Source organism: Crinia signifera, chromosome 6 (assembly GCF_055691185.1).
Source record: "Crinia signifera chromosome 6, ASM5569118v1, whole genome shotgun sequence".
NCBI lineage: Eukaryota > Metazoa > Chordata > Amphibia > Anura > Myobatrachidae > Crinia > Crinia signifera.
This window is the reverse complement of record NC_139222.1, coordinates 148,315,304-148,334,766: the sequence shown is the minus strand read 5'-3', so window position 1 is coordinate 148,334,766 and position 19,463 is coordinate 148,315,304. Positions and strand designations below refer to the sequence as shown.

The 19,463-nt window shown below is 42.7% G+C and overlaps 1 protein-coding gene across 1 annotated transcript in view; it reads left to right on the top strand.

Moving 5' to 3' along the window:
- The window catches only part of DUSP3 (dual specificity phosphatase 3), a 65,706-nt gene that overhangs the window by 32,431 nt on the left and 13,812 nt on the right, over positions 1 to 19,463 (top strand). The window contains exon 2 of the mRNA XM_083147578.1: positions 5,714 to 5,940. Within this exon, the coding sequence (XP_083003704.1) occupies positions 5,714 to 5,940 (227 nt within the window). The remainder of the gene's footprint in view (positions 1 to 5,713; positions 5,941 to 19,463) is intronic.

Below are 19,463 nucleotides of genomic sequence, written 5' to 3'. Positions count from 1 at the left end.
CCCTAGATGAATTCCCTGAGGGGTGTAGTTTGCAAAATGGGGTCACTTGTGGGGGGGTTCCACTGTATTGGTGCTTCGGGGGTCTTGCTAATGCGACATAGCACCCACCAACATTCCACCAGAATCTGAGCTGCAAAATCCAAAAATCACTCCTTCCCTTCTGAGTCCTGCCATGCACCCAAATGGTATTTTGTGGTCACATGTGAGGCATTGCCGTACTCGGGAGAAATCGGGGCACATATTTTGGGGTGCTTTGTCTCCTTCATTCCTTGGGAAAATGAAAAATTTTGAGCCAGAACTGCATTTTTGTGTAAAAAAATGTAATTTTTCATTTTCACTGCCCAGTTGTACCACAATTGGTGAAACCCCTGGGGGTTTGAAATGTACACTATACCCCTAGATGAATTCCCTGAGGGGTGTAGTTTGCAAAATGGGGTCACTTGTGGGGGTTCCACTGTATTGGTGCTTCGGTGGTCTTGCTAATGCGACATAGCACCCACCAACATTCCACCAGAATCTGAGCTGCAAAATCCAAAAATCACTCCTTCCCTTCTGAGTCCTGCCATGCACCCAAATTGTATTTTTTGGTCACATGTGAGGCATTGCCGTACTCGGGAGAAATTGGGGCACAGATTTTGGGGTGCTTTGTCTCCTTCATTCCTTGTGAAAATGAAAAATTTTGAGCCAGAACTGCATTTTTGTGTAAAAAATGTAATTTTTCATTTGCACAGCCCAGTTGTATCAAAATTGGTGAAACCCCTGGGGGTTTGAAATGTACACTATACCCCTAGATGAATTCCCTGAGGGGTGTAGTTTGCAAAATGGGGTCACTTGTGGGGGGGTTCCACTGTATTGGTGCTTCGGGGGTCTTGCTAATGCGACATAGCACCCACCAACATTCCACCAGAATCTGAGCTGCAAAATCCAAAAATCACTCCTTCCCTTCTGAGTCCTGCCATGCACCCAAATGGTATTTTTTGGTCACATGTGAGGCATTGCCGTACTCGGGAGAAATTAGGGCACAAATTTTGGGGTGCTTTGTCTCCTTCATTCCTTGTGAAAATGAAAAATTTTGAGCCAGAACTGCATTTTTGTGTAAAAAATTTAATTTTTCATTTTCACTGCCCAGTTGTACCACAATTGGTGAAACCCCTGGGGGTTTGAAATGTACACTATACCCCTAGATGAATTCCCTGAGGGGTGTAGTTTGCAAAATGGGGTCACTTGTGGGGGGGTTCCTAACTTTTAGCATCTTATGGTGCCTAGAAACCTACATGGTGCCTAAAAAATAATCTCAGAAAAAGGAGGCTCCAAAATCAAGTAGGTGCTCCTTCTATTATGAAGCCTGTGGTTTGGTCAACGTGCACACTAGGGCCACATATAGGATATTTATGAAAACAAAAGAATTGGGGGAATCAATTTTTAGTCACATTTCTCTAGTAAAATCTACTGTGTTCCTTAGAAAAATGTATTAAAATTGCAAATCTGCAAAAAAAATGAAATTTTGAAATTTCACCTACACTTTGTTTTAATTCCTGTGAAACACCTAAAGGGTTAACAAACTTCCAAAATGCTGTTTTGAATACTGTGAGGGGTGCAGTTTTTGAAATGGCATCATTTATGGGGGTGTCTCACATACAAGTACCTCAAAGTCACATCAGAACTGAACTGGTCCCTAAAAAAATCAGTGTTTGAAATTTTCTTGAAAATTTGAGAATTTGCTATTCATATTTTAAGCCTCCTGGTGTCCAAAAAAATTAAAAGGATGTTGAAATAATGATGGAAACATAAAGTAGACATATGGTCTATGTTCGTTTTGAGTGGTATGATTATTTGTCTCACAAGCAGAAAATTTAACATTTTGAAAATCGCTAAATTTTCCATTTTTTTACGACATTTTGGTATTTTTCACAAAAAAACACAGACTGTATCGACCAAAATTTACCACTAACTTGAAGTACAATGTGTCACGAGAAAATAATCTCAAAATCACTGGGATAAGTAAAAGCAAAAAAAAGTTATACCCACTTAAGTGATACATGTCAGATTTGAAAAAAATGGCTCTGTCAGGAAGGCAAAAACTGGCTGCGTCAGGAAGGGGTTAAAGATGATGACGTATGCACTATGGCTACTAATCATCTGTTTTTCTTACTATGCGTTCATTATAATAATTTATCAGTAGGCCACCTGTGGCCGATTACTTTTCTAGATAGGTGTCTATCTTTGATTCAATGTATTGTCTAGTATTAAGGATATGTATTTTATGTGGCCCTTTTGGAGATTAAAAATCTACCTGTGCACTTCCTGCTTTATATATGGAACCAATTCTCATTGATCTTGTTTTAGAGCAGGGTAAATTGTTCTTAATTCTTGTCGATTTCAGGCATTTAATGCACATATATAAACCCTAGTCAACATTTGTGATTTCATCAAAATATTGTAAGTGCATGCATCTGTAAACACTAATGGGCCCTACACGTGTACCGACGTGTATAGGAGAGCGTTCTGAGCAATGCTGCTTCAATCAGAGCGCTCAGGCATCTCAGCAAACAGCCCTGCACATCGCTTTATGCTGAGCGAGGTAAGAATACTGGCCCCAACCGATTTAATAAAATGCATGCAGGTTATTATTTTGGAGAAGATACAGACTCACGGGGACGTGTATTTAAATCTCTGTGCGGTCTACAAACAAACAACGATTTTCAGGCATTTTCTGAGCAAATTAGTGAAACAATGTAAAATCGTTCAGAATATGCCTGAATATTGCTCTGTGTGTAGGGCTCATTACTTTTTGAAAAGCATTTGTTTCACATTGTGTCAATTTTGACTCTAGAATGCACAAACATTTATTGCCAAAATAAGGTATAATGGTAGTTTTGTTTGGCTGCTCATTTAGATCCTCCGTAAACACTCTTTTTGGGCCATGTATCGGCTTTGAGGCAAATTAATAGATATTTCATGGAGTCTCTCTGAAGCAAGGCTGCTTTCCCGGCAGAATAATGTGTACATAGCCTCATTTTTCATCTTAACACACTGATTTTCAGTAATAAACTCTTAGCAGCAGTGTTTGGAAGCTTTCTTCTGTTGGTATGAAATCAATACGTAAAGCATTTCCATTATAAAAAAATTGTAATTCCTCTGAAGTTACTGCTCTACAGACTTTGAGGAAAATGCAACTTCCTGTTGGTGAAAGCTTAGAGTGTGCAATTTCTGTAAGTGCATTAAGTACTGCTAAATGTATGCAGAGCTTCCATTTAAAAATAAAAATAAAGTTTAAATGAATGTCATATTTTGCATTAGGTTCTATAAAGATTTGGAAATCTTTTTTCTGTTTTAAGAGATTCATTGTTAAAGCTATTGCCACAGTATATGTTTCCTTGGCCACTAGGGGGGGACTAAAAAATTGGTCTGCACTTACATAAGAGTGACTTTGTCAACACATTTAAGAGCAGAAATAATTATATTATAATTCTATTATATTCCCTATACTACAGCATCACTCAGATGTAGTGTATGGTAAATTATTCATTGAGAACACATTGTAATCTAAAAGAAATCATCTCAAATCAAAAGAATTGTCTACTCAACTCCGATAAAGCACATATGCCCCAAACAGTCATTAAAATGTATGCTTAGACATACATACTCCAGACATACATGAACAGTTAGGTTTACCCACATATACAGATGTGTCCCGGCATACCAGGTCCCAACTTGTCTTACAATGTGCATATTTTTTTGATCCATTGTGCATCTGTGATGGGACAAAAATGCTTCACAAGATTTGCACTGATTTATTTGATGAACACTTGTATACCAGTTTGTGAGGGGTCTATGTTCTAAGTCTTGGAAAAAGATAAAGTGAACGGAGATAATGTACCAGCCACCCAGCTTTTAATTGCCATTTTTAAACACAGGGTTCTATGTACTAAAGCTGGGTACACACTGTAGCGATCTCTGCTGATTATATGGGTATATGGGTGGTATTCAATACCCCTGACTGCAAGCTATTACAGCAAGCAGTGTCGATAGCTCGTTGTCAGAGTATTCAACTGCCTCCCCTTCACTCGATGTTTCCACCTTGCTGGTTCTTTTTAGCGAGGTGGAAATGGTGAGTGTGCCCATTACAACGGAGGGGCTTGCCACAAAATGCAGTGGACTGCGAGGATTTTTCCCAAACATTGAATACGGCGAGGGGAGTTGGACGTCATGGATGGCTTTTCCTCGCTGAAAATAAGTCTCCTTGCCGAACAAACCCCCCTTGCTGCCACATTGAATACACCCCTATGTGGTTCCAACAGAATCCTAATGACCTATGGGCTGGGTCATTCAGTGTGTACAACCAGAGCTTAAAGTGGTCTTGCAGAAGTGGGGGAACTCATTTCTCTGTGACACCTAATTACCGCCCCCCCCCATTAGTCAGAGACAGGGCCAATGTTAGGGTTTTTGGCATCCCCCTGCAAACTAGAATGCTTTTCTGTGAGAATTACTGTGCAGGGCCAATGTGGAGGTTCTAATGTTCCACCTCACAATTACAGGTGGTGGAACTCCGTTCCCCCCCGTTCCCTCTCACTTTAACCCCTGTGTACAACCAATCTCCTGACTGCCTCTTTCTCTTTCACCCACCCCAATACAACATTCATAAACTTAAAATGAGAGCTTTTTGTTAGTCACACTGATTGTTCTCTATTACATTTGAAGATGCTGATATACCCAGGATTTGAACCCATTACCTGTAGTATCGCAGTCAGATCCTGCATAAGTAGATAGAGAATTCTCATACTTGGTACTTAGTAAAAATGTTTTAAAAAATGATCCCTAGTGGTTAAATTAAAGGGCGTGGCAATTCTTTCTGGCACTGTACCAAAATGTCTAGTTACAGCTCTGGCTTGTACATTCTGTTACAAGCAAGCATGGCCACCAATAGGGGGTACTGTGGATACCCTGGCTCATTTTGCCCACCGCACCCCCCCCCCCCCCCCTGACTGCCTCCTGAACAAAGCAGGTCCCGGAGCGCAGACTTATTCAACCCAGGATACCAGCGGCCAATTAAAATGCTGCACTGGCTTTTGAGCCAATCAGAGTTAGTGAACTGGCAGCCAATCAGAGTGGCTGCCGGTACGCAAGCTCTGATTGGCTCACCAGCCGGTACTGCATTTTAATTGGCCGTCGGCATCCTCAGTTGAAGAAGCCTGCGCTCCAGGACCTCCGGGCTGCAGCTCAGTGGAAGAAGAGTTTGGGGAGCAGGAGCTGGGCTAGAAATGAGTCCTGGGCCCCCAAATTCCTGATGGCAGCCCTGCATGCAAGTACAGACGATGAAGGCTGAAAAAAATATTTTTACATATTTAATTCAGAAAACATCGCAATAGAAAATGTACCTACATCCACCTCTGGATCAGGCCCATAGTGGCTAATTTATTGAAGTTTGAAAATCCCTATTGGCAATTGCAATCTGTTGTGATACCACTGTTATTGCTGGTAGTAAACATTGCCTATGCATGAGGAAACCTATTTAACAAGTGTGAACAATACTGTTCTGTATAATGCTGCAGTCGGCTTTTAACCCCAAAATTGTTTTTTCTGTTAATGTAAATTATTACTAATGTGAGTAAATGAAAATGAATGATACTGGTGATTTAACATTTGGTTTGCATCCCTGCATATTACTGAATTATTTGTATTTTATAGTATGTAACCACATTTTGTCTTTCAGGTTCATTGCACAGAACATCATGAGGTTGCAGCGCCTTGGAATCACTCACATACTCAATGCTGCAGAAGGGAATTCATTCATGCACGTGAACACAAACGCTGCCTTTTACAATGGTACAGGCATTACCTATCATGGTATTAAAGCCAACGACAGACCAAATTTTGACCTCAGCTCTTACTTTGAGGAAGCCTCTGACTTTATCGATAAAGCATTATCACAAAAAGATGGTAAGTACATCTGCAATCTTCAGTGCAGTTCCCAATAGCGGGAGAACTGCGCACACTCAGGACCCATCCTGGACATGCGCATAGCGTTTACATTTCAAAATTACGATAGCCTCTGTCTGATTGACAGGCAGAGATTTTTGCAGGGGGGGGACTGGGCGGCCTGGGTTTCTGGAAGCTGGGGCATGTTGCCCCGTTTTCTGGGAGTGGCCTGGCCATGTTGTGAAATTGTTTCCATGGCCTTGGGAGCTGGACTGCGGCAGGCAGACTGAGTAAGGTCAGATTTACGGGTGTACACATGGTGTGATGTACTTTCTATTTTAACCTGTAGCGGTAAACCGGTATTTCAAATAAAGTTTAAAAAGTATTTTTGATAAAATATATAAATATTCCATTTTAAGCACCTAAGAAAGCTTTACACCCATCCCCCATTGTCTATGTTCCCTGATTGTAAAACTACCCCCCTATTGTAAAACTACCCCCATCGTGGCAAAAGATCCCCAGCTTTATCTACCCCCATCAGACAACAAAGTAGTGATTACTATTGTTATCTCGATTTCAATAATAATTAGAGGGATGCCTAAAATATTTCACTTTAATATGAATATTATTAGAGGGCTTTACTGGTATTTCTATGCTTCTCCCAGAACGATACTGGAAATCGATATAACAGAAATTAAATCAAATTAAGAGAGTGCATTTGCACCAGTTAATTTCTAGAATTTATTATAACATTTCTCAATAATAATAAAACATAAAAAATGGATACATACAGTACATATTAATAATCTTTCTGTAGGTGTTATCCCTGTAATAGACTATATTTTATTAAATGTCCGGGGTTAATACTCACAAGCTATATAATCACCTCTCTGGTTGTATTGGAAAAGACTGTGTCCATACTGTATGTTTTATTTATGGAATCAATTTGTATCTAATAGAATGAACTTGAATTAATCTTGGACTCTATAGTTTGTATCTGTTGTAAACCAAAGATGGTCTCAGCCCAGTATTAGTGGAAGAGGCCTTACTTCACAGTGGATGGTCCGTGACACTGAATGAAATCACTTGCTTGCGTCAAAGCATGGATCAGCTATTAATGCATTTGTAGTTCTCCAGCAGCAAATCTCCGTGAGCAGGGTCCCAGGCTGGGTATTTGTTGCTACTTGTAATTGGCGAATGCGCTCACTGGGCTGGCCGCACAGGCACAGATATTCACAGATCCCCATGGCTGTCCTGCATGATTTCGATCTGCCTCTGCAAGCCGCCTGCAGCTGACGGTTCTCGCACCGCATGTCAGTTGACTGACGGGCACCGGAATGGAGGTTTTTCGGCTGTCCCTTTGTCCTGGATCGTAATAGGACAGTGATGCCGCAGACAAGGAATCATCCTCAGCCTCCAAAAACAACTTTGGATGGGTGATGGTAATCCAGATTTTGTAGAGAGGGATATCGCTTGGTCTATAGGGAATATGCTGTCAGCTCTCACTCTTGGCGCATTTCTCCGTCATTCAAATCTGACGGTTTCCTTCTGACTGTTTACTACTAATAGGGCTCTTTTCTGCCCCTGTATAGTCCATGTTTTAAGCTCAAAATATTGTATTTATAATACTTATTTTTCTATAATTTAGGATACTGACGAACTCAAATAAACTGCACAAGGGAAAAGGCTCTAATACATATTAATGTGTTTGAGATTTAAAAGTAAATGTAAAGTAGATTTTAAGGCTTTAGGTCACATGATTAACTGCTTTCTAAAAATAGACCAATGGGAGCCCTGTGTTTTTGTTTATTTTTTTCATATTCGTACATTACCATAGTGAGGACAGAGTTGCCTTTGACAGAGGCAATCACTTCAGGGGCCACGTAGAAAGATAGAATTCTTTTATTCGTCTCACAATGGAGAAATTTGCAATTGTGACAGCAAGGTTCAAGTACAGATAAGGGTGAAAATAGCATAATAATATAATAAGAACACACATGATAAGAAGTCTAAACAATATAAATCTAGAATCTAAGAGCGTGTAGGTCTCTACAGACCATGACAGTTGTACATTCTGATTGCAGCAGGTAGAAAAGACCTGTGATATCTCTCCGTTGAGCATCGAGGGTGAAGCAACCTATTACTGAAAGTGCTACATAGATCCATCAAAATATTTTTGAGAGGGTTTGAAGCATTATCCAATAAGGATGTTATCTTGCCTATCATTCTCCTCTCTCACACTATCTCTACAGAATCCAAAGGCATTCCTAGGACAAAACTGGCCTCCTTACTAGCCTGTTAAGTCTCTTATTGTCGGCAGTTGATACACTGCTGCCCCAGCAGACCACTCCGTAGAATATGGCCGATGCCACTACACAGTCGAAGAAGGTCTACAGGAGCGCTCCCTGCACTCCAAAGGTCCTCAGTCTCCTCAGTAGATAAAGTCTGCTCTGCCCCTTCCTATATAGAGCAGCAGAATTATCAGACTGGGGGGGGGGGGGGGTAGTTCCTGAAATCAACTACCAACTCCCTAGTCTCTCGTATTAAGTTAAGATGATTCCCCTGACACCAAGGAGCAAAGTTCTGCACAATTTCTCTGTACTCCCGATCATCTTCATCTTCAATAAGGCCCACAATAGCAGAGTCATCAGAGAACTTCTGCAGATAACAAGTTGAAGAATTATACAGTATGTAGTATAGAGGGTAAAGAGAAATGGTGCCAAAACCGTTCCCTTCAGCGCCCCTGTACTACAGATAATAGTATCGGACTGGCACTCCCTGGTCCTCACATACTGTGGGCGGTTAGTAAAGTAATCCAGGATCCAGGTGATGTTGATCCACCCCAGAGTCAACCAGCTTTTTCCCCAGAAGCATGGGCTGAATGGTGTTAAAAGCACTGGAGAAGTCAGCATTATTCTCATGGTGGCCCCAGCTCTCTCCAGATGAGGTAGGGATCTCTGCATTAAATATATGACAGCGTCATCCACACCAATTCTAGGCTGATAAGCAAACTGCAAGGGGTCCCTAGAAGTTCTCACCAGGGGTTGAAGATAGCCAAGGATCATCTCTCCAGGGACTTCATCAGCTGAGATGTCAACCCAACCGGCCTATAGTCAATGAAGTCCTTGGGACGTGATGACTTTGGCACAGGTAGCACACACAAGGTTTTCCACAGCTTAGGTACCCTCCTTTGCTCCAGACTTAGATTAAAGATAGCCGCCACTATACCACACAGCTGCCCAGCACAGGACTTAAGGGATCATGGACTGATAACATCTGGACCCTCAGCCTTCCTTACGTTACACCTACTCAGTTCCCTCCTCACCTGATTTGTGGTAAAATACCTAGAGGCAATAGGGATAGTAGAGCTCTGGCTTGGGTGATAGAGGACACTGCTGTTGGTGATGACAGTGAGGGACATACTGTATGTCCCTCACTTTAGATAACAACTACTATGTGTCGCTCTGATTATTCTGATGATCTAATTGGCTAATAGTCTTGGGCACTGCAGCCAAGCAAGAGATGAAGAATGAATATAAAAAGGTGCTCCGAGCCTAGCCAAATTCACCTTTAAAATACAAAAAACACATGGAAAAACATTTGGATAGATGAACATTACAGTTTTCCCTAGATTCCATCTGCTCATGTTTAAACAGCAGAGGTTATATAAGTACATTGCTGCAGATGCCAGCAGAATCATGAGCAGGTAAACATAGCACACATTTAAAATGAGAAAATATTTTTTATTTTTAATCCTTTCAAGTCCAACGCCTTGTCGGGCTTAACAGCCCTAGCGCTAGTAGCAGATCCAGTGGTGAGCCACTTTAAAATAAGAACATTAACATTGTTCAATGTAGACCATTTTTGAATAAAAAAAAAAACTACAATTAATTTAAACCAGACTGTATTGGACTCCAAAATATACATATATGCAAAAACATGTAGGGCAGAATGAAATGCCACCCGAGTTCGGCATCCATGTGCCATGGGAATATGCATATATGCAAAAACATGTAGGGCAGAAAGAAATACCACCGAGTTTGGCGTCCATGTGACATGCCGGTTATACTTTTTAAATGGCTATCCATTACAAGGCAAATTCATGTTCGCAAAGTTTGCGACACTGCGTGTCATTTTAAGCCCGCTCGCCCCTCCTACAGGTCGCTGCCCCAATTCGCAGGACAAACTTGGCCACACAGCTGCGACTAGATGTTTAATATAAATATCCATTTGCAGCCTACAAGGGCTAAACCCACATCATTTGATGGTTGCCGACCATCGAATAATGTGGAAGGTACATGCAAAACGAAAACAGGTGCCTTAGCTTTGCGTGAGTTTTGGAGGGGAACATGGCGGGCAGCTGACTTTGGTGATGTCAGCTGCCCAACCCCGGCACCCACGTCACTGGGTGGTCCCAGTTCCCATGGGAACGCCCAGTGATTTCATGGGAACACCCATGAAATGCTGGGTGTTCCCATGGGTGTGACTATGCGCCCCCCCACCCGCACACCAGATGAACATTCTGGTGCATGCACATGCGCAGAAACCTGCGTGCACAAAAGAGAAACATCGGTCCTCCGTGCATGCACACGGAGGACCGCATCAACCTGGTCCATAATACGAAATAGTAGTTTTAGTTGTAGTGCCGTACAACATTTACTTGGTGTGCCACGGTCGATGTATACATACCTTCCAACAGTCCCAAAAACCGCGGGAACGGCCCGGTATTCGGGGACATTCCTGTGTCCCTCCTGCGGCCGGCAGTGTCCCGCAACGAGGGGGGGGGGGGGCTGTTGGGAGTCCCCCTGTCAGCTGCTGAGTAGCTTCTATTCCCACAGCCAGGGGTCTAGGAGCATGGCTAGTGGCTCAAATAGCCTCTGGATCATGCCCCCATAGCGCCAGAACGGGGGCGTGGCCTCGCGGGAGAGCCGTGAGTATAGGTCACACCCCCAAATTTTTCGGCGCGCGCAACTATCCGTCCCTCCCTTGAAGTTGGGAGGTATGTGTAAACAATTGTGTGCCGATATTCTCTGGCTAGGCCTGAGCATATAGGATATGATGTATGGTAGGCTGAAAGGGGTGAGAGTAGTGAACATAGACATGAAAGAGGGACAAGGAGTAAAGTCTATGAAAAGGAGATCTATTTATTGGTTTTGGAGAAGTAAGATTAAATGATGAAGGTGGACATGAATCATAATGTGTTAGATATATATTGATGGATTGGGAGTTCCAGGTTGAGGACGTGTAATTAGGTGAGGGATGAGTGATTAAAGAAGCTGTGACACTAGGAGGCGATGACTGTCACTGTAAAGGTGGTTATGCAGATATTGCAGAGTGTGTGTGTGTATGTTATTATATATTGCTCCACTGAAAGTGTAGGCTATTAAGATGTTCTATATATGGAATACTGCAAAGGGCACATATTTGTTCTGTATACAGATGTAATTATTGTGTCATCATTTATATTTACCCAGTTATGGGGACACATCACAATATAACTTCTGCTGCCTGTATTCTGTCTCCATTTATCTGATTCCTGTCCTGTATGTATACATAAATTAAATTATAATTCTCCCATTCTGTCATTAGTTGGCTTCACTATTGGGCAACGGCAATAAATAAACTGGGCCAATTAGGAAAGACAGACTTAAACTAAGATAGAGGCAATAAGAAGAATGTGAGATGGGATAGTGCAGCCATTAGCAGAATACATAAGCCAGTGTCGGGACAGATAGAAAATATGTACAGCTGACAAAGATGCAAAACTACAGAGAAAGGAGGATTAATGAACAGCATGTCACAAATAAGAGGACCTTAATTGGGGATAATAAAAAATGCTGCCTACTTGACACTTATCAAACTGTTATTAAGAAAAATCACCTCTCCCGTCCGTTGGCTGCTATTAGACTGGATGACGGCTCATGTCTCCTCCATCTGTACAATATGATTATAATATGCTGCTGTTGTGATAAGCTAGCACAACATATGACATTGTAGTACCTAAGAGCCATCACATGTAAAATGTGTAAACTACATTTACAGGGAATAATGTCTGCTCTTGATTTTTTTCCCCCACATTCTGTCTCTCACAGTTGAAGTGTACCTATGATGGAAATTACAGACCTCTCTCATCTTTTTAAGTGGGTCAACTTGCACAATCAGTGGCTGTCCAAATATGTTTTTGCCCCCACTGTATAGTAAAAAAAAAAGTCTGTGTAGGCTTATGTCCCAAACCGGTTGTGTAAGCCTACACAGACTTATGGTAAAAGGAGTCCTGCTGGTACTCTCATACCCAGCAGCTCATAACTGCAGGGCCCATCCCGACCCCACATGAGACCTAAGTCTATCATAGACTTATGGTAAAAAGGAACCTGCTGGCTTCCTCTGTGGCTCATCACGAGGTTCAGACTGTACACACATTCCTCCTTAAATGTCAATTGTATTTACCATGTATATATTTCAATAAACAAATTGATTTACAAACACTGTTTCCTCATTAAATCCCACACATATATAATTCTCCAGGTACACCACTGCCACACTTTCCATGGTGAGCGCTTAACTAAAAACCTATCATTTAACTTATCTTCGAGTGTGGACAACTCAGTTAAGCTGCCCCCACATACCAGGGAAAATAGCGCTACAACCAATCATTATCTATCACCTACTTAGAAAGTCCACTGGTTAACAGCTGCTTATCCCAACACTGCACGCACTATCTCCCTATACATGGAGATCACTGATATTAGGCTGACCAGAAGTCAGAAAGCAATCACAGCAATAGAACAAATAAACACCACCACCACCACACCGAACATCCCCCCCATCTGAATTCTTCCAGAACTTCAGGTGTTTAGAGACACTAGTACAGAAAGAGACACGGCTGTGGTGGGACAGGCATATCCTTAACTGGTACTACTGTACAAGAATAGTTTAATTCCGAAAGGTCTACACATAAAGAAAGTACCGACACACAGTACTGATGACACCACGTTCATGACAAAATGGAACAACACCTTAAATGAATGCTCACGCAAACTTATCTTACTCATCTTAGAGAAACAAAACACGGAACTAAATGCACTGGCAATACAAATTGATGAAACAAACAAACTGATTGAACCATACACTAAGGAACCAGGCTACAAAGATATAGAGGACATCACCAAACAACGACTGACTAACAAAGAAGACCAAATAATCAAAACCAAAATCAACAAAATACATAGAGATCTAAAACCAAAAATCACTGGGATACACAAAAACCCAAAGACAAAGCACACAGCAGGTCAGCCAAACGGCAAACGCAGGCCACTCATATCACACACTCCAAACAAAAGACATCACACTACCCTTAAACATAAGAATACACAAAACACAAAGCTATACAGGAACACAGGACTTACTTACCAGCAATACATGAAAGCAATACATACACATACAGACACTAAAATTACCGGACAGACATCAGGCAAGGACACAAACTCCATCCTCATCACTGATAACCTCCCAATTAATGAGGGTAACATCAGTATAGATACCACTTACTCTGAATCCGATAGCGACACCTCATTCTTGGTACATGAAATAGACGACGACACAGAATACGAACAACTGGCGAGGCTGTCCTTTTGAGCAGGGGTGGGTCACAACACTAAGAGACTATCAGAACACCACAGCAGACAAAACCCCAGCCCCGACATCCACAGCAGAATGGGGGGAACATTTTTTAGACACGGAGACAGGTCGTCTGGCCTGTCTACCAAACCCAAGCCTAGCACAGAACACCAAGAAAAGACAAAGACAAAAACCAGAAGAGGGTGCAGAGGAGGTTCCTCCAAAACCCCCCAAAAAACAGAAACAACAAACACCAGACCAGCCATAGATAACACGACACATACCACCGACAGTACAGCCATCTTCAATCTTAGCAATACACCATTAACACAAATACAAGAACAAGTTCTCTCAAAAGGACTTAAATTCGCACCCACCAACAAACCCAACAAGTTTGAGATGTACTGTCATCTCCAGGCATTCACTAGGAAATTGACCCTCAAAAAATACTTCAACTTCAACCCAATCATTAGAAACCATGAAGACACGGTTGACAAATATAAACACTCGAATCTCAGACCCAAATCAACATTCTACCCGACACACATGAAATCACATCACATAAAAACCTTCGAGACCCTGGTCGCCAGGGATTTGGACAACATGCAAGACAAACCAAACAAACATAACACAAAGAACATGACACAGAAGGAATTACATGCACTAAAAACCTTAGAAAAGAACGATCAACTCATCATCAAACCAGAAGACAAGGGGGAGGGCATAGTAATACTCAACCAGCAAGACTACATAGTAGAAGCACAACGCCTACTGGAAGATACCACCACCTACAAACCACTAAAAAGTGACCCCACACAGCAATACAAAACCGAGCTAGACACTTTACTGAGATCAGGAAGGGATAAGGGCATTATCAACAAACACAAATTTCAATACCTTCAACAAGAACACCCTACCATACCTGTTTTCTACTACCTCCCTAAGATTCACAAAAACCAAACACAACCACCAGGAAGACCCATCATCTCGGGCATCAATTCCCTCACATCAAACTTAGCACACTATGCAGATAACTTCCTACAAGATAAAGTTAAAACTTTACCCTCATATATCAGAGACACAACAGGCATCATAAACCATCTTCAGACCGATCATTGGGAAGCGGACTACTGGCTCGCTACTAGCGACGTCACATCTTTGTACACGGTCATAAATCACAAACAAGGCCTAGATAGTACCAGATATTTTTTGGAAAAAGACATAGAACTCCCATCAGAACAGTCTAATTTCATCATTGATACCATTGACTACATTTTACGGTACTTGTTTCCTATCTGGGCGCCCGCTAAGTTAATTGCGCACCATGCTATTCTCCGTAGAGAAATCTGATCGCATCGCATCGTACACATACACGATATTGAACGATGCGATGCGATGCGATCCGATTCGATTTCCCATAGGAAACAATGTTAAATGGCTCAATTTAGCCAAATTATCATAGGAACAATAGTAAATGGGCCAAAAACACCCCTGAACATTGAAATGTCCCCCCAAAAGTAGTTGACGCCACCCCGCCATCAACGTGAACCCGAAGCGTGGCGAGCGCAGCGAGCCCGCGAGGGGCGGCGGTACGCGTCCTCCGACCTTTTCATGCCCTACTATCCACTAGGGCGTGGAGTGAGAATAGAATAGTGTGGCGAGCGCAGCGAGCCACCGAGCCCGAAGCGTGGCGAGCCCCGCGAGGGGACGCGGATACCTTCACAGGTAAACGCGTCCCTTCGCGGGCTTCCCAGGTGTCCGCGTCGCCATGGACACCTGGGAAGCCCGTGAGGGGACGCGTATAACTGTGAAGGTATCCGCGTCCCCTCGCGGGGCTCGCTGCGCTCGCCACGCTTCGGGCTCGGTGGCTCGCTGCGCTCGCCACACTATTCTATTCTCACTCCACGCCCTAGTGGATAGTAGGGCATGAAAAGGTCGGAGGACGAGTACCGCCGCCCCTCGCGGGCTCGCTGCGCTCGCCACGCTTCGGGTTCACGTTGATGGCGGGGTGGCGTCAACTACTTTTGGGGGGACATTTCAATGTTCAGGGGTGTTTTTGGCCCATTTACTATTGTTCCTATGATAATTTGGCTAAATTGAGCCATTTAACATTGTTTCCTATGGGAAATCGAATCGGATCGCATCGCATCGTTCAATATCGTGTATGTGTACGATGCGATGCGATCAGATTTCATTACGGTGCCGTACGTAGAAATCCTGGGCGCCCAGATAGGAAACAAGTACCCATTTTACATCATAACTACACATGGTTCAATAACACATACTGCTTACAAACCACCGGGACCGCTATGGGATCAAAAGTGGCGCCCAGTTATGCCAACCTGTTTATGGGTAAGTGGGAAGAGGACTATGTACAGAGCGGGCATGACTGGGCTGACCATTTGATCCTATGGCGGAGATTCATTGACGACATCATCTTCATCTGGAGAGGCACACAAGACTCATTAACTGATTTCACCCGCTATTTAAACGAAAGCAACAGAAACCTCACCTTCACTACAAACATCAGTAGAACTTCAGTTCAATTTCTGGACCTAGACATCTACATAGAAGACAGCACCCTGCACACCAGAACATATAGAAAAAAATGTAGATGTCAACAGCTATACTGTATACTGTACACGAGCGCACACCACAAACCCTGGTTGCAGAACATTCCCAAGGGTCAGTCCCGCCGCATCAGGCGGAACTGCTCCAAATTAGAAGAATTCAAAACACAAGGTACGGAACTGATGGGACAATTTCATAACAAAATGTATGACACACACATAGTCGAAACCGCCTTCAAAGATATAGCAGCACTGGATAGATCTGTAACACTACAAACCAAACCAAAACAGGACCCAATTGTAAAAAATGTAAGTGGCGTTCATCACCACCTTCAACAAATCAGCACAACAATTCAATAACATACTAAAGAAACATTGGCACATCCTACAACAGGACCAAGACCTCACAGAGGTACTACCAGACAGACCCAAAGTCACCTACCGAAAAGCACCTGACATCAGACAAAAGTTAGTCCATTACCACATAAAACCCAAAACCATGACACAAACCACTATCAACCACACCATAGGCTTCCATTACTGCGGTAGATGCGCAGGATGTAATAACATCACCAACAAGACCACAAAAAAGATTCAGGCCTGGACCTCCACTACTACAGGCCAGACCTTCAAAATAACACAAACTTCATATGAACACACAGGGGTAATCTACATCCTTAGATGCCCCTGTGGACTAGAATACTTAGGGAGAACTACACGCCCACTTAAAAAACGCATTTACGAACACATTAGAAATATCCGTATAGGCTATGAAAATCACAGCGTCTCTTTACATTACAAACACAAGCATAATAGTGACCCTAAAGACCTATTCTTTATGGCGATAGAAACCCCCAAAAAGAACTGGAGAGGAGGAAACCATCTGGATACTCTCAACAAAAGAGAGCTATTCTGGATTTTCACCATTAAAACACTTACCCCTAGAGGGCTCAACATCGATTTTCACAATAGTCACCTAGGATAAAACTCGCATAACATGGAGACCCCATAGCTAATGAATAGAGACGCTGTGAACCTACATCACCCATCACTGGTACTCACACTATTTCACCACTGCAATAAACTACAGTACATGACCCCTAATGCAAGCTGCGTATAGCTTCCCATCCCCTGACGGCCAACTTCCGTGGCCACACTTACACCCCCACACACACATTTATTTGCAGACCAACACCACTAATAACCTTTAATAACCTTTTATAAATATCAACAACTCTGACAGCTCCGGTTAATTCACGCAACCAAATCACCTTCCCTCACTGACTGACACTAAGCTCAACCAATCACCACTATGAAAGCTGATTTTTTCAGACCAATCGGAACTCCATTGACACGCCCCTCGGACATAAAAGAACTCCCACAACAGAGATCGTCATCCTTGACAAAGGCCTTGAGTGGCTGAAATGCTTTGTACACGGCAATACACAATTCAACACACTGAAGGAAGCACAGGCACAGTCTCCTCCTCTAAGAGTGAGCGTGCAGACCTCCTGTGACGTCACTCCAGGAGCAGCTTTCTCGCTAGCGCTGCATCCAGGAAGTCACGCACCGCACCAAAGGGTCTGTGGAGCCGGGACAAACCATCACAGGAGCCGCTCACACCAGCAAGCTGCGGCTAGGAACCCACATCCGGGAAGAGAGACTGGACAATCGCTCCCCCACTCTCGGCACCAACAGAGCAGCCAGCACGGACAGGGTAACAAGTAAGTGAGTGGGACGCCGCTCCTTACTCCTGCCCCTCCCCCCCCCCCCCCCCCCGGCTGCCGATATCCAGAGACATTGTTCGGCAGGACTTGCACACCCCTCTCCCGCCCCCACTACCAAGACTAACAACCGGTTTGGGACATAAGCCTACACAGACTTATGGTAAAAGGAGTCCTGCTGGTACTCTCATACCCAGCAGCTCATAACTGCAGGGCCCATCCCAACCCCACCAACCCCACATGAGACATAAGTAAAAAGGAACCTGCTGGCTTCCTCATTCCCTTCTGTGGCTCATCACGAGGTTCAGACTGTACACACATTCCTCCTTAAATGTCAATTGTATTTACTATGTATATATTTCAATAAACAAATTGATTTACAAACACTGTTTCCGCATTAAATCCCACACATATATAATTCTCCAGGTACACCACTGCCACACTTTCCATGGTGAGCGCTTAGCTAAAAACCTATCATTTAACTTATCTTCGAGTGTGGACAACTCAGTTAAGCTGCCCCCACATACCAGGGAAAATAGCGCTACAACCAATCATTATCTATCTCCTCTTCTCATACATCTAGCCCAGGCATGGCCATACTATGGCCCTCCAACTGTTGTGAAACTACAAGTCCCATCATACCTTGCCACAGTTTTGCTATTAGGGAATGCTAAATCTATGGCAAGGCATGCTGGGATGTGTAGTTTCACAACAGCTGGAGGGCCATAGTTTGGCCATGCCTGATCTTGCCTCAATACACCATGCATTGCCTGCCAGCAGTTTCCAGTCAACTCTGCTTATACCAGGATAATAAGCAGGAAAATATTTAGCATTTCGTATGCAGATACAAACCCAGTCACGCACAGAATATGGACAAGCCACATGTTTTAATATGCATTATTTTTTTTGCATCTTATATGCATAGATGTGAACAAATTTTAAAGTAAAAGGTCACACATAAAGATGCTTGGATGTACTTGACTCACGCCATTGCATGGTGCAACTGGAAGGACTTTTTAAGGTGCAAGGAGGCTAGATTTATGTGGACAGATCTGCAATGCAGGACCCCATAAAAAGAAGTACTGTAATGGTCCAATTTCTTTCATGTTTTTTTTTTTCTTTGCATAGTTTTGCCCTATCATAGTACTGTATATTGAAATCGGGATTAAAATGTAATATAACTGCTAGAATTCTAAGTGTTAAAAAAATTGACCTCACCAGGTAAAAATATATAAATGGAAATGAGAAAGAAATTGCCTCATTATATAGTGTTGGCATAGAGAGGATTACAATAGGGTCCTGGATCCTGTGAAGAACAAGATTACTTCAGTAGTGTTTAGGCAATTGAGCATTTGCATGTCACACAAATTCTCTCTCGCTTCTTATGACTCACTTTGATGCGGATACCCCAAGTGATCAGACTTCATTTCATTGTGAGCAGTATATTTTAAATGCTTTCAATTTCCACATTTTCACCGCAGCAGGAAATTGGGCTGCATATCAAAGAAATACAAGAGTTCAACGCTACCCCCTCTCCAGCGTTACACTGAAATATTATAACATTTAAGAATTATTACTTTAGAATAATGTTAAGCAGTAAAATTCAGCAATGAGTTTAGACTTTTTATAGTCT